This window comes from Amblyomma americanum, chromosome 5 (genome assembly GCF_052857255.1).
Source record: "Amblyomma americanum isolate KBUSLIRL-KWMA chromosome 5, ASM5285725v1, whole genome shotgun sequence".
In the NCBI taxonomy this organism is placed as follows: domain Eukaryota; kingdom Metazoa; phylum Arthropoda; class Arachnida; order Ixodida; family Ixodidae; genus Amblyomma; species Amblyomma americanum.
In genome coordinates, this window is record NC_135501.1 from 187,538,278 (window position 1) to 187,560,083 (window position 21,806).

General features: G+C 45.6%; 1 protein-coding gene across 8 annotated transcripts in view; it reads right to left on the reverse strand.

The window, feature by feature from the left end:
- puf (ubiquitinyl hydrolase 1 puf) overlaps positions 1-21,806 on the reverse strand; it is an 89,832-nt gene that overhangs the window by 63,403 nt on the left and 4,623 nt on the right. For 6 of the 8 annotated variants that reach the window (XM_077666128.1, XM_077666131.1, XM_077666126.1 and 3 more), the window contains exons 4-14: positions 18,714-18,829; positions 18,561-18,611; positions 17,076-17,225; positions 14,174-14,241; positions 12,042-12,234; positions 7,445-7,582; positions 6,565-6,783; positions 4,748-4,877; positions 3,819-3,922; positions 1,796-1,978; positions 1,010-1,170 (exon numbers count right to left, since the gene is read on the reverse strand). In XM_077666128.1, coding sequence (XP_077522254.1) covers positions 1,010-1,170; positions 1,796-1,978; positions 3,819-3,922; positions 4,748-4,877; positions 6,565-6,783; positions 7,445-7,582; positions 12,042-12,234; positions 14,174-14,241; positions 17,076-17,225; positions 18,561-18,611; positions 18,714-18,829 — 1,513 coding nt within the window. The remainder of the gene's footprint in view (positions 1-1,009; positions 1,171-1,795; positions 1,979-3,818; positions 3,923-4,747; positions 4,878-6,564; positions 6,784-7,444; positions 7,583-12,041; positions 12,235-14,173; positions 14,242-17,075; positions 17,226-18,560; positions 18,612-18,713; positions 18,830-21,806) is intronic. The other 2 variants (XM_077666133.1, XM_077666132.1) reach the window with 2 other exon arrangements.

A 21,806-nucleotide genomic window follows, 5' to 3' on the forward strand; every position in this document is an offset into this window, starting at 1 on the left:
AAACTACTTGAAAGCCCATCACAGCTGTTCTTGATCAACATCCACTAATGGAACCAAGACATTAGAAAACATTCAATGCAACAAAGCGGTCTTACATGAGAATCAGTCCCTTCCTTGCAAACCCGTCTCCCATTATCCAAAGAATTGAAAATCGACTTGCACTTCTCATGCACAGTTCGCAATGCTGAACAGCCATATTCTCTAACACAAGCCCCATCATACAACGCTGACACTGTGTGAGCCTTGCTACCGGACCAGAACATGCCTACCCAGAAGGCCTCACTGTGTTTCACACAACTGGGCTAGCTGGCAGCAGCTCATGATGAAAAGCAGCACGAAAATGACAAAGCACACCAGGATCGATGCACACGGACGGGCACCGTTTGTGCACTTCCTTCCTTGAGTGCTTCATCATTTCAAAAACTAAACATTTTGACAGATTTGCTTGTCTGGTTGGGTTTGAAGACTTATAATAAACTGCACATCTCCAACCAAAAATTTTAACTTTAACCCAACGTTTCGAAGCCCACTCGGCTCCTTCATCAGGGGTGACTGATGGCAGTAGCTAGCGTCTTTTAAGTATGGAGGGGAGGGGGGCGTGATGAAAAGAACTACAATTCCGAGGACTCCGACCATAGAATCAACTTCCAAGAAACCCTCATCCTCGGAACCGAAACAAATTGCCACAAAAGGCTCCTTCTGGAATCCTGGCATATCCAAACCACCCCAGACAATATAACAATATCAACCGCACAAAAGGAAACCTGCCCCCAGTATACGCCCAGGGACTTCGCTCTTCAACTCAACAAAAAAAAAAAGAAAGTCGCCATCAGCACCTCCCTGCAGTGCTGACTAACAGCCTTACCCCCCCGCCTTTCACAACACAGCTGTCGTTGGGTTAAAGTTAAAATTTTTGGTTGGAGATGTGCAGTTTATTATAATTCATCACTTCAGTGCTGGTTCTCGACTGGCCTTATGTGCAAGAGTCCATGAATGAATCAGTGCTCACCCAGGAGGTCTTGCCTTGCCCACCAGCGCCCTCTCCAGTATCTGGGGCGTCCTCTGGGTGCCCACCGGGAGGTGTTCCTCTTCGCTGCTGAGCTCCTCCTCGGTCTCTTCCTCCTCCTCCTCTTCCTCACCAGCACTCATCCCACTTTCCTCCTCGTCCTCCTGTTCGTCCCACAGACAGATACACCCACATCGTCATCATCATCAGTCAGGTTAAGTGCACTGCACGGCAAAGGTGCTCTCCCAGTGACCTCCGACACCAGCGACCGTATGTGGTCTTGGTAGGTAGGCCATTTTTCTTTTACAGGCACAGGTCAAGGAAAAACCAAAGAAATGATTTGAGTTCAGGGAACTGAAAAAGCTTTACCTATACTTTCTCTGCTCTTCTGAGGCATTTGCAAAAACTTTTTTTGGGACGTACTCGCCTGTGAAGTTACTTCGAAAGTGCTTCCCATGATTGACAAAGAAGTGGTTCAAAGTCCCTTCAATTAAACCGGGCTAAGTTGATAAATATGATTTTGAATTCACACAGTACATATCAAGGAGTCATTGTTTAAGCTGGAGAATGGTGAGTTGGGCGAGTTGGATGTAGTTCATTTTGGCGGTAAATTCAGCGCGAAGGGATCAAGGACACAGAAAGCACTTGTTTTGTCCCCTTTCTGTGTCCTTCGTCCCTTTGCGCTGAATTTATCATCAAAATTTAAGCTGGAGCTGGAAGAAAACTTGGCAGGCTTTGCTAAAAAAGTGTCAAGGCATTGCAAGTCGGGAACAAGCGGAAGTCACTCACATGTGCGTCACCAGCCAGCTGCCCGGCAGCCCAGGGCTTGAGCGTGGCCATAGCCACCACGGGCCCCTGCGGGTGGTGGGCGGGAGAGCTACCTTGGCTGTCTGAGGATGACTCCATGGCCACCTGCATCGCCTCGGGCTCGCCAAGCCCACCCACCTGGGGGCAGTCTTTGCTCCCCGACACCTACGCGGCAGTGTGGCCACCAATCAGGCACAACTTGTGCACAGCTACTAGGACCGCTATTGATGCCATGTGATGCCAACTGCGCAATGCGCCTATGCAGGCAACTATGACAGTTCCATCGTGTCACGGACACACGAACGGGATAATCCAGTCGTCCGGAAAATCTGATCACAACCCCCAACCCTTCCTTGCGCTCCCCCTCGTCACTGGCCTTGAGGCACGGATTAGAAAAAAAAAATATTCCCTTTTGTTTAAAACTTGCCCTCAATTACGGCTTTTAGTTTCGACCCGCACAAAAGTGCGGCACTTGCCAAGATACAGGATTGCCATGAAGGAGCCTCCTGTCGCCCGCCAAATCTGAGAATGAATAGGGTCTATACTATAAGCTTGCATTCACTACGCAACAGTCACAGTGGATGCCTTCAGAGAACAACTCTCTTAAGCTGACTTCTCTGATATGGTCAACAACGCAGGGATTACCAGGTAATCAATACCCATGGGCACTATGCAAGGAAAATCTTGTCAATGCAAAATCTTGCCGTGCCACAAGGGCACAATTGAATGGTTTGAACGTGCTGCTATTCCTTCACGCCTGCCAAGAACACTCTTTCAGCTTGGTAAAAGCAATGACGAATTGCATGTGGCCGGGCATGTCACATGTTATCAGGCATATTCTGATCTTTGATACTTTCCTTGCCATATCTTATTAAAATCCTTCCCTGGGACTTGACAATTTGAGTTACCAATTTCACTGCCACCAAAGGGTTTTTGAGACACATTCAGGCACCAGGTGATCAGCCCAAAAGAGGCACTGTCAGAAACAGCTTCAGTGTCATTTAGTATAAGAAAACGTGGTTTCCGATAAAACTTTGCACTTATTGAAGCATGTCCATAATGGTGCAGTCAGGTGCAGTTGTTACACATAACTGCTCTTGGGAAAAAATAAAAACGTGCATATTGCTCGAGATCCAAGCAACAGCATCAGACTTTTATAATCACAATGCCAGAAACGAGTGGGAAAATGACATTTAGCTGCTGAATTTCAGTTCTAGTGCAACAACCAGTCATATCTGCCAAAGACATCAACAGCTGTTTGTTGATAACTTCATTTCTTATTTTGACCAATTTTATTACCCTTGTACACCTTCCTAGAGGCAGTGCACATACCCCGAACATAATGTTGGTCACTTTTCTGAAGTTCACTATAGTTTGCTTTCATTTCTGCTTCATCTCTGAACTTCTTGAGAAAAGCTTGTCGGGGATTTTAACAAGCTTACACCAGACTGCTGTGGTTAAGGCTAGCTGCGAGTCACAATAAAACAATTAACAATCTGTTTTAACAGGGACAGCGGATCGAGTAGGACCAGAATATCATCAGATGCTCTCTGGCAAGTATAAATTTTACTTACAAGCTGTTTTACTGATGACCTTGTGGCCAAGACAATTTCTTGTTTTTTATTGCCAATTCAGCCTGTGTGATGTTTCTGTACTCAAGCAAGAATAAAATCAATAGAACACAAGTGGCACGCGGCTCGATGTCCAACTATTTCACAACACAGTCATGCTTAGCACCATCTACAACTTTGACGGTAAGCCTCATAGTGAACACAAGCCTGTGAACAACTATTTGTAAGAGTACAAAAGCCTTAATGAGCACCAGATGATGTCCCATGGTCATAAGATTTTCTAGGTGTTTACTGACTCGATAAAAAGGGTGCACACAAAAGGCTGTCACAAATGTAACTATCCAACGTGCCTTCACATCTTGCAGCAGTTGCTGACATCACAAGTCCCCTTCTCCTCCACAAACTTTCCCCTGGACAAAATGACACCAGCTCACCTGAGCTGCCTGCGAAGGAAAAGCCACTGGGCTCTCCTCTTCCTCCTCATCCTCTTCCTCTTCGCTGGCGTCAGTGGCCTCATGGAAGCCCTTCTTGGAGACTGCTGCAAAGACGACAACATGAAACGGCACCAGCCAAGGCACAATGTGGCTACAAAACATCTTGGAGAAACGGGCTTGGCCCAATATTCATTTTGAGCCACTGCGAACTCGTATCTACTCATTAAGAGCGGCTTCCCCACCCTCCTTCTTTAAGCAAACTCCGCACAAACTGCATTTCTCCCCACGGACTGTTATTCAGAAAGAAGCTTCGTCTCGCTGCAGGCAAGCCATACATGCTTACAAGTAAAGTAAAATATTGTTTTCTTCTTGTCCTCTAGCTAGGCACTTCTCTGCCCCGAGCATTAAGATTTTTTCTCAGCGGTGCCACCCAGGAACTGTTACAGCTGATGGCCCTGCACATCCATTGCCCACTCAGATTTCAATCTGGCTGCTCGGCTGCTTTCAAAATTTAATACCACCTATCACCTCAATTATTTTATTTTCTATAATCTTGACTTCAAACTAAACTGCTTGTTTTACAACAAACAATGAACAACTCGGTTGTCAATATTTCTTCAGTTTTTCAGCTGCCTCTTCAGGATCACACAAAGGAATAACTTTTGAAGAAATAGTAGATAAAACCCAACATAGCTTTTTTTTTTTTTTACTCTTTGGTGCATGCTGGTCTGCAACTGCCATGCTTCAGCCAAAAAATAAATCATCGCGCAGAAGCGCCTAGTCTGTCCTTTTCTACTTGCACATGTTAAAAAAAGTTAGCTCCAGCAGGTTTCTAGTAGGCCACATCCTACATAAGGATCTTTAAAACACCTACATTGAAAAGGATCTGCAAAAACGTTCGAATGAAAACAACCAAAGCACTACGCTACCTTTGACGGGTGACCTTCCAGCATGTGACCTGGCGGCCGCCAGTTGGCTGAAGGGGGACACCCGGCCACGCGCTGCTTTTCCACTGCTGGCCCACATGTGTTTGGTCAGTGCTGAAGCCAGCAGCAGGGTCTGCACACAAACCATCACAGCAACATGGTAAGGGCCGCCGCGGTGGCTGAGTGGTTATGGCGCTTGGCTGCTGGCCCGAAAGACGCGGGTTCGATCCCGGCCGCGGCGGTCGAATTTCGATGGAGGCAAAATTCTAGAGGCCCGTGTACTGTGCGATGTCGGTGCACGTTAAAGAACCCCAGGTGGTCGAAATTTCCGGAGCCCTCCACTACGGCGTCCCTCATAGCCTGAGTCGCTTTGGGACGTTAAACCCCCATAAACCAATTTATTAGTACCTCAGTACAAAGAAAGGGCTCAATAAAAAATAATTTTTAACCCATGGCTACATAGTATGATGAGTAAAGAGTGCAATAATCAAAGCAGTTTTTCCATTTTGCCCTCATTAGTAATTTTACAGCACTTAGAATAGCAGCATTCAAAGTGTGAATATCGTGCATCGATAAACTTTGGAAAGTTATAAATTCTTGAAGTGTGATTGAACAATTGTGCTTCGATTATTGCATGCATTGTGCCTTCAGCTTCCCTTAGCAAACAATATGACATGTCTATCTGCCTTAGACGTTGAGCTATTGATATACATACTAAGACAGCCAGGTGTCCAAAATTTTCATGGTGTTAAATCGACTGAACAAATTGAGCCCACACAGTGATCTAAATTTAATATTATGGTCAAAATATCGATTGACTGGAGGAGAAATCTGGCAGAGTTGAAGAATACTAGATACAGGCTCCAAAAATGTCTTTTTTAAAAAAATTGCTTTTTGGGTCATTTTTTGCTACCAAAGACCAGTGTCCCAAGTGGGGAAGAGGGTCTTAAAAAAAATTTTTTTTAATGAAGTCACAGTCATGAAATCTACAGGGAACATGTATTTTTGCATGCTGATTCCAAATATGTCAGTTGATTTCATGTGCAACAATTCCTTGAGCACTTATGCAATATGTTATGTAACTTTTTGTGGAGAGCTTTCAAGAAATTCTGCTGCAGGGAACATGCTAGAATGCATGCTATTGGTTTCTCTTGACATCAAGCTATGAAATAAAGGTAAAATTATCATCGTGCCTGTCATAAAAGTTGAGTTACAGGATTTTGAAATTGTCACTTCAGAAACAGGAATACAAATTTTTCTTCTCGTTTGTGAAGCACCAAGTTCAAAACCCTGTTACTCAACTTCTATGATAGGCAGGACAATAATTTTGAGCTTATTGCATAGCTTGTTGTCAAGACAAGCGGACGGCATACATTCTAGCAAGTTCCCTGCAGCAGAATTTCGTTAAAGCTCTCCACAAAAAGTTACATAACACATTGCATTAAGTGCACAAGGACTTGTTGTACATTAAATTGAATTACATATTTTGAATCAGCACGCAAAAATGCATGTTCCCTGAAGATTTCATAATTGTGGCTTCATTAATAAAATTTTTTTTTTCTAAGACCAGGCATCCGGGCAGAACTTCCTGGTACACAGGATGAATTTAAATGTATCGCAATCACTGTCTCTTCTTGCAACTGTGTTGTTTTTCCTCACTGGATGAAACCATAAGTTCCTTGTACACAGAAAAAAAAATTGATTCAAATCATAATGGTCTCCGGAACTTTTTGCTACACAAAATGAATTGAATTCAATCCCAAAGCACCTGCTGGCCGTGCTCTCCAGGAGTTTCTGGCATGAATAAAGCCACAACGTACCTGCTCGCTGTGCTCTCGAGGCGGCAATGCGCAGAGGCGCGAATAGAGGTGGAGCGCAGGCCCATCCCGTAAGCTGCGCATGAGGGGCGGCAAAAGCTCCAGGACCTGGCGGCCACAGTGCTTCAGCTGCCCCGCGGCCCACACTGCATCCAGGTGTGCGTTGGTGAGCTGGCCCTCGGATGCCAGCAGGCCCAGAACAAGGTGGCTCTGCTTGATCACCTGGGAAACGGTGACAGCACCACATGGCAAGGACGCAACATCACTCAAGATTATATATTGTACAGCAAGAATTTCCACACACCTGCTAGGTAATTGTAAACAACAACGACAGAGTTCACACTGCAGCCGCCATTCTCACTAACCCTCAGAAGACAGCCAGCATTCACACCAGAATTGGTAGACAGAGGCACTGCTAAAGCCAGCGCAAAGAATAGACCACTACAATGAGCATGTATATTTGGACACAGGCTACCCTGCTCACAGAAAGAAGATCAAAGTTGTCACTGCGGCCCTGCATGAGCTCACATTCGATCATACTGAAAAGCCGTCCTTTCTTTTCTAATAGTTTTGCTCAAACGATCAAATTTGCAGTACAAGAAACATCTACTGAGAAGAAAGAAAGATCTCTCCTGAATCCCCCCTTCCAAGAAAAAAAAAAGAAAACAGATTCTGATAACTCAGCTTCTGCTCTATGCCATACTTTCCCACGGCCTACCGCTACAAGGTACACTGCACTTTCCGATGCACTGCCTGCAACTAGGCCGGGTGTAGCAGACACTTTCGCCCCCACATACTCCTAACAGAAATGAACTCTCGGGCTTTTCACCCCTAGTATGCAGAGAGCACCATCAAAGACGGAAGGTCCAAGCTGTCAGCATACCTCCACGTGAAGGTTGGGCCCAAAGATGTGCTCGACGACTCGGTACTCGACCAGCCAGTTAGCCAGAGCCTTCGCCATGGCTTGCGCACCCACCATGGTTTCGCTGTGACACAGCTCGTTGAGCATGCTGATGTGGCTCTGCGTGAGGAGACATCACATGCAGAAGGTAAACACAAGGCTTCAAAAAAATACCAAGCACCGCATTTACCCGAATGTAAAGCGACCACGATTGTAACGCGGGAGTCTACTTTGTGGGTGCGAAACGAGGAAAAAAAAAAACACGTAACTGTATCACAAGGGTCGACTTTGTTGGTGCATAAAGAAAAAAAACTAAAGAACAGGCATGTAATGTGAGGAGCAATGCTGCAGTGTACGAAAAGACAAGTAGAAGTTTATGAACAGAAGTACCTCAACAATTGGTTTTCACGCGCCATTCCTGTTTCAAGAGAGCCGCATTAAAGATTACCAGATAAGACCGGTACAGAGATAAGTATGGAGTCCCACCATGCTGTCACTGTGTCGGCTGTGTGCTTTAGAAGCCTTGTCAAAAAACGAAACTACTCACAGTCGCTTAAAGGGGCTCTGAAACACCTTCCGAGGAGAGGACATCAACTTGCTGAATCACTGCATTGTGTTGTCATGAACACCTGAGCCAAATACAGTTGAACCTCTATGTAACGAACCTCTATGTAACGAATTCCTGGATTTTACGAAATTTTTCAATTCCCCAGCACATCCCCCATTGAAGCCCATGTATAGGCGACCTCCATGTAACGAACTCGTTGCGACAGTTGACCTTGATGTAACGAATCAGTGGCTCTGATCATCAAGCTGTATCTTGTAATGTTTTGCCCGAAATTTGACCGGGCAGTGCGCAACTTTAATGAATATTGTTTAAGTAAGTTTTTATATTAAAAGGTAAAGTAGACCGCGAGCAGAACGCTTGCAATCGCAGCAAACAAGCAGACCTCAGTGATGATGATGATGTTGAGCGCCGCTATCGCCGCTCCGTGGCAAGCGTAGCAACTTTTAAGCTTTCATTTTGTAGCTTGACACTAGGTGGCACTACTACATATGACAAATTTTTCGTGGTGTTGCGGCGCAGTTATGGTAAGCCTTCTTCGTCAGCGTGTTGACGTGTGTGTGTTGGTGTGTGTTTACGGTGTCGGTTCGTTACGATGAGTTCTGCTGTGAGGAAACGCAAAGTTTTGTTGCTTGAAGATAAGCTCTCGATTTTGAATGCGGTTACCGCCGGCGAAAAAAAGAAGGATGTCGCTGCCCGCTTCAATATACCAGCCAGCTCCCTGTCAACCATTCTTGCTGCAGAACAAAGCATCCGCAGTGCGATGGAGTCGGGCACAAGCGCCCAGAAGAAAAGACTGAAGACGTCGACGTATGCTGATGTGGACAACGCCGTGTTTGCATGGTTTTTGGACAGACGAGCACAAAACGTGCCCATAAGTGGCGCGATTTTGCAGCAGAAAGCCATAGATTTTGCTTGTATCCTGGGCCACGACGACTTCAAAGCGAGTAACAGCTGGCTACAAGGATTTAAAAGCCGGCACGGTGTCGTCGGAAAAGTGGTATCTGGCGAGTCTGCCTCCGCAGACAGCGATGCTGCTGCCTCGTGGGTGGCCAAGAAGCTTCCCGGCATTTTCAGCCACTATGAAGCTGCCGACATTTATAATGCTGATGAGACGGCCCTGTTTTTTTAAATGTTACCGAGCCGCACGTTCTCACTGAAAGGAGAAGATTGCCGCGGTGGAAAGCAAATTAAACTCCGCGTGACGGTTTTGCTTTGCGCCAACACTGATGCCAGCGACAAGCGAATCCTGTTTGTTATTTTCCGCAATGCCCGATCCGGATGTTTTAAAGGAACAGGGCGGATGCCAGTAAAATATGTGGCAAACTCCAAAGCTTGGATGTCGCGGGCAATTTTTTACGACTGGCTGAAGGAGCTCAACCAAGATGTCAAGCGACAAGTTCGCAGCATTTGTTTGCTGCTTGACAACTGCTCCGCGCACCATGTGGAAGGCCTACAGCTTTCTAAGGTCGAGCTGCAGCATTTGCCACCTAACTGCACTTCTCTGGTACAGCCCTTAGACAAATGGGTTATTAACAGCTTTAAATGCTGTTACCGGCGTCGATTGATACAGAAGATGCTCCTGGACATCCGCCTTGAATGGCCAACAAAAGTGGATATCTACCAAGCAATCGAAATGCTTGCTGCGTCGTGGCAAGAGGTCGGATCACAAGTGATCACCAATTGCTTCGCCAAGGCTCAGGTAAATAAGGCCATTCAAGCTACAGTCACTGAAGACGAACCTTCAAGCCCACCCGAGGTCGCAGAAGCGTGGGATGAACTACGCATGAACGGTGGGGTGCCCGACGGTGTCGAGCTGTGCAACTTTTTGTTCGTGGACAACGGCGCCGTGGCTACGGAAGAGATGACTGATGCGGCACTTGTCGAAACCGTTAAAGATAGCCTTGAAGGTGACGGTTCGTCAGAGCCTGATACGTTTTGTGCTGTTCCCACCGCGAGGGAACTGATGGACGCGGTGGACGTTCTGCGCCATTTCGTCGGCTCGCAGGACGATGAAGCAGCCATGGATGCCTTAGTTTCCTTGGAGCGCCGAGTAGTGGCTTCGATCGGGCAAAAACAGCAAGCGAAAATTACGCAGTTTTTCTCTATTAAATAAATTCTTTGAATGGCGAGTTCACTTGAATTGATATCTGTCGAATTTTTATTTCGTTTTGGCATAATCCTTACCAGTCTTAACCCAAAACTGCATGTAACGAAAACCTGGATATAACGAAAAATTGCGAACTTTTTTCAATTTCGTTATATCCAGGTTTGACTGTAATACACTTCTACAAGCAACAGAGAACCCACAATCACACGCAAAAGTTGGCGAGCCCTTCCCGGCGACTTTTTCATGCTCGCACCCTCCTCCGCCACTCGCATCTATGTATACATGTTGAGAGATGGCTATTGGTTAGATTCTTTCAGACGTCAGGCAGCTACCAAGGCCACGGCCAATAAGCCGCGTAGCTCCGGCAGGTCAGAAAGCTCTCCCCCGGAGGTGGGGCTGGCGGAGGAACGGGTGCAAAAAGCGACAAGAGGAGAGGGAAAGACGCGAAGACGCTGAAATTCAAATTTTGACTACAGATAACTCTGTTTCTACAAAGCGCATTAAAAAATTCTTCCTGGACAATATTCAGAAAGCAGCGTGCTTTAACAACCCAGGCATACCGCAACTTTATTAGAGACCCTTTTACTAAGCGGCGAGTCATGCCTCCCGAATGTCGGTAGCTTTTCTCGGCAACATATAAACAACTCGTCGGCTGACGAAGGCGCAGGGAAATCAATTGTATGTTCATGCCAGCATGCAGTTATTGTACAGGCAGTAACAAGATTAGACATTTCCATGACCATCGACGACTAGTTTGGAAGCGCTTTCCGTTGCAGCTTCAGTGCAGAGCACGTTACGCCTGGCAACATTGAGCAAGCCAGAAGCAAGTGGCACACTGTCACCTGGCAGGCTACACATTAATGCAGGAAGCAGGATGCCAGCACATTCTCGTCGCAGGCAAACATCGGGTTTCATTTTTTCCTTTGCAATGCGAATTCATAGTACAGACACTGCTACCTACTGCTGCAAAGTGACAGCAATTCTAGAAGTCTGACCAAAAACACATGTCGCCGGCTTGGTTGTACTGCATGGCACAAAACATCTTTGAAGAGTCGGAGCAGCCATATTTCTGGTGCATCGTCCATATCGTCATTTTTGCAGAGCATGTGATGTTTACTTCATTCCCAGGGACAGGAGCATTCGCACACAACATCTAAAGCCATCTCTTCGAAGCCGAAAGGCTTAACTACACCACCGAAAAGCCCGGTCTCAGAACTCAGGCTGCACAGGTCTCAGTGCGCTCCATCACAGGCACATCACAATCTCGAAGCCTTGGAGGGGCTTTGACGAGAACAAGGAGAGACCTAAACCGGTATGCAAAGCACTGCAAATCAAAGTCGAAACAGTCAGGCATTCAGTTAATGGACCCACGAATTATAGGTTTCACAGCAGGCGAACAATTTTTTGGGATGCAGATGGAGTCAGAACAAATAGGCATGCCAGCTGCATATCACTCCGCAGCTGTCCTCCTTCTTGAGGTCTTGGTGAAAACATGGTAAAATGAAGTGCAAGATGTTGCCGGCCATGGTCCTTGAACCTTGTCACAAAAAAAAAAAAAAAAAAAAACTTGTGTCTGCTTTGGACATATGGCAAACTACTTTCTGAGCTCATATGTAGCCAGTGCGAACGAGGTTGTTGATTTTTGCAGTGTTGCATGCTATGTATGAAACGGAGTAGGACTGCCCCCTTAGGGGCCCTCATAGGTACCCTTCTCCTTTACCACCTAGCTGACCTGCCTGCCCTCCACCTCACTGCCTGCGCCTCCACTTGTCCCTATGCATTCACTGCGACCCACTGAGGGTTCTCTAGACACAGTCAGTATAGCAAGTCAACACAAAATGCCCATCAAAATAAAAAGGTTTCAAAGTGAAGGTCCCGGTTCGAAAGCCACCACACACACTTACGTTGATCTGGGCAATGCCCGAGAGACGCATAGTGAGCGTTGGTGACACGAAGCATCGGAAGGCCAGCTCAAGCCCCTCCCGGTCCAGGGCCAGGTGCACGTCCAGTGGATCCTTGACCGCCCCAAGCATCAGCTCGAACAGGCTGCGGCTGGTGGCACCCCGCAGCTCCCCTTCACACCGACTGCACAGGTAACTGCAAAGGCAGGAGTTGTGTCATGCACTCAAGCCAAGGCGCCCATTGACCCGGGAAGGAAGACGGTAAGCAGTATAGAAAAAGAAAGAGCTCCCCACTATTAACCCGCCGCAGTGGCTCAGCGGTTAGGGCGCTCGGCTACTGATCCGGAGTACCCGGGTTCGAACCCGACCAATGAGGTGGTGGCGAAACGCAAAGGCGCCCATGTGCTGTGCGATGTCAGTGCGCGTTAAAGATCACCAGGTGGTCCAAACTATTCCCGAACCCTTCACTACAGCCTATCTTTCTTAATTATGAAACATGGTACCAGCGCAAGAGACAAGGACAAAGGGAGAAGGCAACACGAACGCCTTGTCTCCTTGTCCCTTTGCGCTGGGTACCATGTTCCGTAATAATGCAAACAACCAACTAGCCCAGCTGTCTACCCTTAGTATCTTTCTTACTTCTTTCTTCTCTCAGTCCCTCCTTTATCCCTTCCCCGAGATGTGAGACAGATACTGCGCCATTTCCTCCCCCCCCCCCCCCCCCCCCCAAAAAAACAATTTCCTTCCCACTATTAATGCCTGCCATAAGCACCAATGACAACTTGAACAGGAAGACTGCTGGCTTTATAACCGCAGCGGTGGCCTAGCACCCGCACCCGCCTTGCATGCAGGAGGTGAAGGGGTTCGATTCCTAGTGCCGCCGGGTACCCCGCCAGTGACACAATGGGTACAAGCTCTCCCCTGGACTGGTGCTTGGCTTATTCAGGGTGAAATGGTTGCGAAATAGGTCTCTGACCTAACCTTGAGTAAAAATAAATACGTTTTGCCATGGTGCTCTTTGGACGCAGATGCTCTTGCGCCATAAAAATTCATTATCATCACTGATGGTTTTATGGGATTTAACGCCTCAAAGCGACTCAGGCTATGAGAGGGGCCGTAGTGGAGGGCTCTGGGTAATTTCACACAACTGGGATTATTTAATGTGCACTGATATTGCACAGTACATGAGCCTCTAGCATTACGCCTGCATCAAAATGCGACCGCCACATCCGGGATCAAGTCCGCATCTTTCAGGTCAGCAACAAAACCACTGAGCCACCACAGCGGCTAGGAAGGCTGAACTTATCCCAACTTATCACTATGTGCCCAGAGGAATCACCCTAAGATGGAGTAAGTTTCAAGTAGTGAACCAATTACCATTAAACAATTGAAGCACAGCCATAAGAAAAAAGAAAATTAGAAGGAACTACAGGGTTTCTTCAAATCTTCATTGTTGGAGAAAAATTCATCCTGGACTTATTCAACTGAGCTGAACAAGTAAGCAGTCTGAGCCACAAACCGACAATTCATCCCAATTTTGAGTTTGGCTTCCTAAACTACTCCATCTGACACGTCGTTTGCGGCACTGTGGATGCTACGGATACCTGAGCCTATCACAACGGTGTGCACTTCATAAATGTGCTCCTCCATGCCTGTCCTCTCGCGACTTGTGGCTCCATCACTGGGAAGGAGAGAGCACCAGCGTCCAGCTGCTACACTCAGGAGACACAGCTGAGTCTGCGGACACCATGTTAGCAAACTGTGGCAAACCACTTCGCAGCGGGGCTGCACAGTTGTGTCCATGTAGACTTTCTCTGCTAGTGTAAACAGTGAACAAAATGTTCGCTGTACTTTCCAAGTTCAAATATATGAGGGACTATTTGCTGCGTTCGTGCAGCCCTGACTGGACGAGAGAGCCGCGGCTTCTGCAGTGCTGCAGAAACACTTGAGAGATGGAGTATAGTAGCTTGTTAAAAAATTAACAGCTCCAAAACTAATCAATCTTGTACCAAGTAAAAAAAAAAAGTGTTTGCTTTCAAATGCTCGGTGATGAAAACAAAATGCAGTACTGCTTTTACAAAAGTATTATGAACTTAGGTATTCCCCAGGGGGCACGGAAGAGTTACGACACTCACCGAATGACTGAAGACCGCAGGGGAACTAGGTGCTGGACAACGCATGGTAGATTCATCCACAGCTTCAACTGTCGGTAGGGAGGGAAAAAAAAAAGAGAAAGGCATACAAGATCTTTAAGGGCCAAATCTGAAAAATAGTGTCTCAAAAAGCCGCTACCACTGAGCTGAGCTTGGAGTACTGCAGAAAAAGCAGTTTAAAAAAGTAACTAATCAAATTCCTGCTTCCTTATAACTAACTGCCAGTAGCAATCCAGTAGTGAATAAAAATTAGAGAAGAACAAATACAGAAAACAGTCACTGAAATGACAACAGAAGCAAAAGAATGCAGTAAAAGATTAAACAATACAATATATTTAGCGTTTGCCTATTTAGCGTTTGCCTATTTAGCGTTTTATAAGTGTTGGTCGTCCTTTTTAGTACTTGTTTCGTCGTCATGTTTCTTTTCTTTCAAGGTCGAAGTTTTGTACTCTATTGTTTTGTACTGTGCCTCTCCTGCTTGGACCGTATTTGGTCCGCAGTATGTGATAAATAAAATAAATAAAATAAATATTAACTGAACTAGTCAATGTCACGTCAGAGGCAAAAAAAAAAAAGATTACACAGACACAACCAGTACAACCAACGAGGTTAAAGCCAGTCACTTAGCAAAAGGTATGACCAGCACATACAGACCTGCAGACAACACACATTTTTATATTGCTACACGGACAATGATGCAGCAAAAAAGAATTTAAAAAGAAAACCTCACTTTTCTCCTGTGGTTTTGATTCACTGTGTTTTGGTTCACTAAACAAAATTCTGCAGTGGCTCCATATTGTGAAGAAATGCTCGAACAATGGGTGCTTTTTTCCGCTGCAGTTTTCTGCCCAGATATTCATCTTGCAGAGCAGATTTCTTCATAACTGTTTTATCTATTTTGACCCGGTTAGTTTCATTGCACTCCTATGACCATAGTACAGGCCAAGACATTCTTTGTTTTTCAGATTTGTGATCTTTAAATTTCTTCTATGAAATTTTATCCTCACTTTAGATATGTGAACAGACACTGCATTACAAAAATTTAAAACCAAAATTTGTGCTTTGTAAAAAAAAAAAAACAAGAATGTCTTGACGTGTAGAACACCAGTAGGAACACAATGAATGCTGAACGAGCCTTCTGCCGCATTTTCTCAACTCTGAAGCCTTTTCACAAGTTTCGGAGCAAAAATATGCATTAGAAAACAATTTTCTGGTGATATAACAGCGAAATTTTTTTACAGTAGTCACAAATTATTTTTCAATATGCTCAAAAAATTCAATGCAAATACAACAAGAAATAACAAAATTTTTGATGAAAGCCGCAACACAGTAACAGCCAACCAATAGTCAAAAGCAAAAACATGGGAGAGGGCAACACAAAAGCATGTACTGTGCGCTGGTGGCCGGCTCTGACAGTGTATGCGCCCAACAGTCACCGTGTTTGCTTCGTGTTATCTGATAGCTCTGACAAGGCCACGAAGATATTTTGGCACCAAGCCTCAAAACATGTGGGCACCATATTTCTGCATGTGCCTTGTCTTGTAGCAGATGCTATTAGTGTGATTATTTTACGGCTGAAAGATAACCGATTACAAAGCAGATGAAAGAACAACCACATCCTTCTACTGTCTAATCAATGATCTTTCAGCCATAAAATAATCAGCCTAATAATTTTCCACTGATTACACAAAAAAATTTAAAAAATCTAGCAACATTCCCTAGGTTCTTGTGGACAGTTATGCAAGAAGGAACACATGCAAGAAGGAACACTGTATCAACAGTAAGTGCATAGTCATTGTGTTTGCTATGTGTTATCTGATAACTCTGACAAGGCCGCAAAGATATATTTGCGCCAAGCCTCAAAACACGTGGGCGCCACATTTTTGCACTTGCCTGTCTTTAGGAGGCTCCTGCTTTTTAGGGCAGACATATTTGCAATAAGCAACATGAACCAGTACTTTATAATATTATAGCCTGTAGTAAACAGTGTCAAATAGCTTCACACGATCACTTTGTGGCCAGTAAATGTCCACACTTTGTGGCCAGTGTTTTCTTTCTTTCCGCTGGCATGCAACACACTGCCATGACATCTTGCTGCACACAAGGATCTCACCTGTAACATCGGTGCACTAAGCCACTTTGGCTCCTGTGGACAGTTATGAAAGACATCTGTGACAGACTGTGCAAGACATACTCCATGTCTTGCACAGTGCCCCAACAGTAAGTGCAAATTGGAACAGTAAAATCACACTGCACGGAATTCATTGATTTATAAATGACCGTTGCTATTAAGCTGCCTATGCTTCTTGGTTTCTGTCGCTGTTGGCCTCTTTTATACGTTAGGCAGTAGCTATTTTTGCACTTTTAAAAATGCTGCATGTTATTGTGGGTCATTTCCTCATAGCGTTGCGTAGAATGAACGCTTCCTGGCCTCCATAATGCTTGGCCAGCTGCTTAATTTCGTACAATAGTGATGCCTATGTGCCCCTTCTGGGTACAAGCATCGGGCTGAAGTGTGCACCCAAAAGAGTCAGGAAAAAAAGACTGAAGTTCCCAGATGCGATAGTGACAGCTGCGCTATCCCCCCCTCCCATACACACGCGTGCACGCACACACACACACAAGCATGGATTAGAGTGCTCACTTACAATCCTATGTCCATCGCATGACCACATGTGACATGTTCGCAAGACAGCAAGCCAGGTCCTTTATACGCAGGTCCTTTACAGCTCACTCTCATCTGGACAACATTTTTTGCTAAGCCGGCAGAAGAATCTGCGAGGTTTCAGTTATGACGCGCTAAGCTGAGATGCTGACAACACTTAGGCACTGAAAAAGTCCCTCCTCGTAAAGCTGCCGCTGTTGTATATAAAAGCACACTCACATTGGAGACGAGCGAGACGAGTGCGTGGGCCAGGCCGATGGGCAGCCGCTGGGGGGCCACATCCTGGAAGCAGGCATGCAGCAGGGACAGGCCGCCCTGGCCGCAGAAATGGGCCACATTGCGCAGCAGGTGCACCGGAATGTCCAGGTCCTGCACATGCACCCAGGGGCAGAAGGAGGTCGGTAAAACGGCTGAAAAGCAGCTCCTGCATTACTTGTTAAACAACATCGCAGCTGCACAGGTTGGCAGGCTCACTCTTAAGTGCGTCATTTTGTTCCCATCACTGTGATTGGACATCAGTGTCGAGGAGCTCATGTGCATGCGAGCAGACATGAGTTTGAGCCCGCTATGACTATGAGTGTGAGCAAGTAACTGGAGAAAGGCGCTCATGAGTGAGCATGAGTGAGCCACTCCTCATGGTGACAAAGTATGTCATCGAACCTCACAACAATTTGGCAGCTGGCGGGGCACAGAATTGCCACAAAAGATTCTCCTGCCACCCGCAAAATATGAAAGTGAATAGGGTTTACACATAGGATTCAAGTTAAGTCCTGAAACTGTTCGAAATATAAAAAATACAGTGCATAAATAAAAAAAAATATATGCTTGACTGTGTCCCTCATAAATATATGCAATCGCCAAAGTTGACAACTTGCATCAAGTAGCACCAACTGGCCTCTAAACAAAGAAGTCTTGAGAAAAAAATTAATGTTTCATGTATGACATACACTTCCCTATTTAAAAGCACCACGATTAATCTTTAATCACGCCACAGTTAAATATGGTCTGCAGTTTCATTGTACCTGGTGGGCATTATCGGTCAGGAGAAATCAAGACGTCAGCGCGAGCTGCTGGAAGCGTTCTTAATCAGGAAAAATAAGCAGATATGTAATATGCGTTGGCAGATATGCGTTGGCAGATATGCGTTGGCAGATATGCGTTGGCAGATATGCGTTGGCAGATATGCGTTGGCAGATATGCGTTGGCAGATATGCGTTGGCAGATATGCGTTGGCAGATATGCGTTGGCAGATATGCGTTGGCAGATATGCGTTGGCAGATATGCGTTGGCAGATATGCGTTGGCAGATATGCGTTGGCAGATATGCGTTGGCAGATATGCGTTGGCAGATATGCGTTGGCAGATATGCGTTGGCAGATATGCGTTGGCAGATATGCGTTGGCGATCCTTCAATCAATCACTGAAAAAGAGTTTCAGTTTTTATCTTCGTAAAGTTTTCCTGCACCTAGTTCAGATTGTGCGCTTGCACAGGAATTATGTATAAATGTGGCTCAATTCATCGGAATAAATCAGTTGTAAGTCCAGCGGTGTTCTGTGTTTGCCTCCTTGGTTTGTCCTGCGTCAGTTTCACTGGTTCCATCATCTGTTCATTATATTCAATTTACAATAAAATTTTTCACTGAAACAATTTCAACTTGGTTGGAACGGGTAGAACTAGCCTATCACACAGAAGGAAGCCACTCACATTCACATCACACACAGTGCTCAAGGCTGCTATCTCCGCCTGCGAGACCTCCTGAAGGAAGCGAGGAAAAGAAATGCAATAAATAATTACAACTGAACATTGTCTGCTTTAAAAAAAAGAATACAAGAGAAGAAGCTGATGCGGATCACCCACCTCAAGCTTCGAGTGGAGGCTGTGCTTGAAAGCCACGTAAAGTGGGAAGTTGAGGAGGAACACCTTTGAAGCGAAATGCAACAGCTTCTCCTGGTCATCCAGGTTCCAGCCTTCCACTACACCAATTGCAAGATACAAGCAGAACACGCTGACGACAACCAGAACACGCGCAACAAAAAGCTTATGGCTTCATTTTCTGCCCAAGAAATGCAAGGTGCATCAACATGTCCCAGCTGGCACAGAAACCGTGATGCCGACTGTCAACGTGAAGAGAATGCAACAATGACATGCAGATTGCATGAATTACACCTCACACATCAGGCCTAACTAGGCACCACAAGTCAAAATTAGCAAAAAAAGGGGGAAAAAAGCCTACCAGAAAGGAAAGAAAATTTGTAAATGTAGCAGTGACTTTTTTTTAAATTCTAGTTGGAGTGCTACTAGCCAGGGCCTGTATTCTAACCTGCGTCCCTTTCGAAAGCATCTATTTCAGCAACACATGAGTGGCCAAAACATCAAACGCGACGTGTCGGCTCGAATCCAGCACATCCGCTTCCGGCATTTTGACCAACCAAATGTTGCAGAAAGGGACGTTTCCAAAAGGTACGCAAGTTAAAATACGGGCCACGGCTTCTGGCCAACCTGTGCCAAAGAATACATTCAGAATATACGTAAGTGTTGCAAATTACATTATAGTACATGGCTTCATGCATCTTTCATTCAGGCCTGTAAAAAACTTCAAAAACACGTCTCCTAAATTCTTCTTCCCTTGTAGCATTTACCTATGCTACGACAGTGCTGTGCACACGATTTGTCCATTCTCCATCTCCACCTGGCCGTGAACACCATAACCAAATACCGTAGCTATGTTCCCATTCTAAAGCAGCGGAGAGAAAATTGCCCGAGAAAGTCTAGGAGTGGCAACAGCCATGCAAATCCCAAAGCAAACACAAGCAACCGGATGCAGTACTTTCTACTATGAATCAAGTGAATATATTGCACAAATATAAGTCGACACTTGGGTTGCAGCATTCTAATAAATAACAAAATGGAACACACTCTTTTATTCACAAATTTTAGATTACTGACAAACATTTGCATTGACTTTAAATCAGATTACTTGACTAAATCAGGCTTATTTTTAAACTAATAAAATTAACAAAATAGCACGCATGCAGTTCGTAACAAAACTGATCCAAGAGGTGCTAATACAGAAAATAATCCAGTTTACATGCAATACAGACTATGGAGTTGCTACTTTCAGTGCTGAGCTTTCAAGACAAGAAAGCTGCGGCCACATATAAATTCCACCCCTTTCCCCAAAACGAAAAGAGGCTGGCCAGCTCTCACACCCAGTATGGCTTACAAAGTGGCGCCAGAAACTGTAGAGGCAGACTAAACTGCTTTGCCATTCCAGCCAAAAGGCCACAAGAATGCCGTTTCGGTCATGCGTGAAATTTCAGCGGTACATTTCTGTGTACACACACTTCATGCCCGAGCGCCCCACCACTGGAGAGCAGCAGGCCAGCAATGCGTGAGCGGCAGGCAGTTACCTTGCAGAGGAGGAGAGAAGGAACGGAAAGAAAAGAAGGAAGGCTGCTGGTAATAGGCAGGCTGCACTTGAAGGTAACAAAGGAAGTCGTCACCTAGAGGAGACACGTGGGTGCAAGAGAAAGCACAACCTACAGCACACAACAGTGAAATAAGCAGGGGTGGTGGGCTCAGTCGACAATTCCACGCAACATGCACACCTCGGCAGCACAACGATCTGCGGACAACTTGCACGCTTTTGTCACTTTTGCAGGAGTTTAAAGGAACCCTAGGACAACTCCCCATTCAATTTTTAAATTCATTCTCCACATTGGAAAAATCTGTCCATCCGACCATCTGAAGCCTCGGTAGGCAGGTGGCAAAGAGGGGAAAGAAGTCCCCCTCTCCACTTTCAGGGGAGAAAAGTGAGAGGAAAAGAGCACGGGAGGCAAGGAGTGGTGGGTGGGGTATGGTGCGTCACACTGTGGTTGCTGAATTTGACCAGGAGAGTGGAGCGGAGTTACGGCGTGTCACACGGTGACTGGCGGACTGGATCACGCCACCCACTCGCACTGTCTGGACCGTTCAGCGGGAGTGGCTGCTCCGTCCGAGGGAAACACTAATGCTAACACATACTCTGCCACATCAATAGCATTCATCGTCTATAATTTTTGTTCCCAGTAATATTCAACTTCATTGCTTTTTGAGCATCTCTTGATGTTCACTTGGCAGTAAAAGGTACACGAACCATTTAAAATTTGAAGCTGGAAATGAAATATTTTTTTTTTTTCAGCGCTCAATTCAAACTTGTGACACTTGTGATGACGTCGAATTAAGAAACCAATGGTTATAGACGCGAAGTGGATGGTAGCGCAGTCTAGCCTCAGGGATCCAAAAACAAAATAATTACATGACATCATTCAGTTGACTTGTGACAACAGGTTGCCACAGCAGTACCTGCATTTCTTTTTTTGGCCTTTTCTAGCTTACAAAAGCTCAGTTTTTGATGAAAGACACCGCTCTGCTAGTAAAACATGATGATAAATCGATACAGACCAACTTCAATTAGTCCCCAATGTTCTCTAAACCTGCTCTGTGCATGTCAGCAAGTACAGAGTGAGCTAGGCGTACAAATAAGTGGGTGAGCAGCGCATCACGAGGCTAAGCAAGCAATGCACAGTCTAAGCTGCAGGGTTCCACAGACAATGCTTGCAGGCAAGTGCAGCCCAACCTATACATGCAAGCAGCTTCCGAAGTAAACAGAACACAGTTCTAACATCAAAATGCACTGATGCTCAATTCTATGGAATTGGGCAGGAACCCATGCGTGAATAGTTCAATGCCATGTTGAGTACTAAATCCCCCATATGCTCTACTATAAGCATCAGCACAATTAGATCATGAAGCCAGGTTTTGTTTGCAACTCATACTGCTGGTACGAAACAAATGAACAATTGGTACTGCAAGCTGAGCTACATTCGTGTTTCACTTTCCTTACACTGAGGCACACCATTCTTAAACCACAGACACCGCAGGTGAACTCTGTAAGAGCTCTATCGCAAA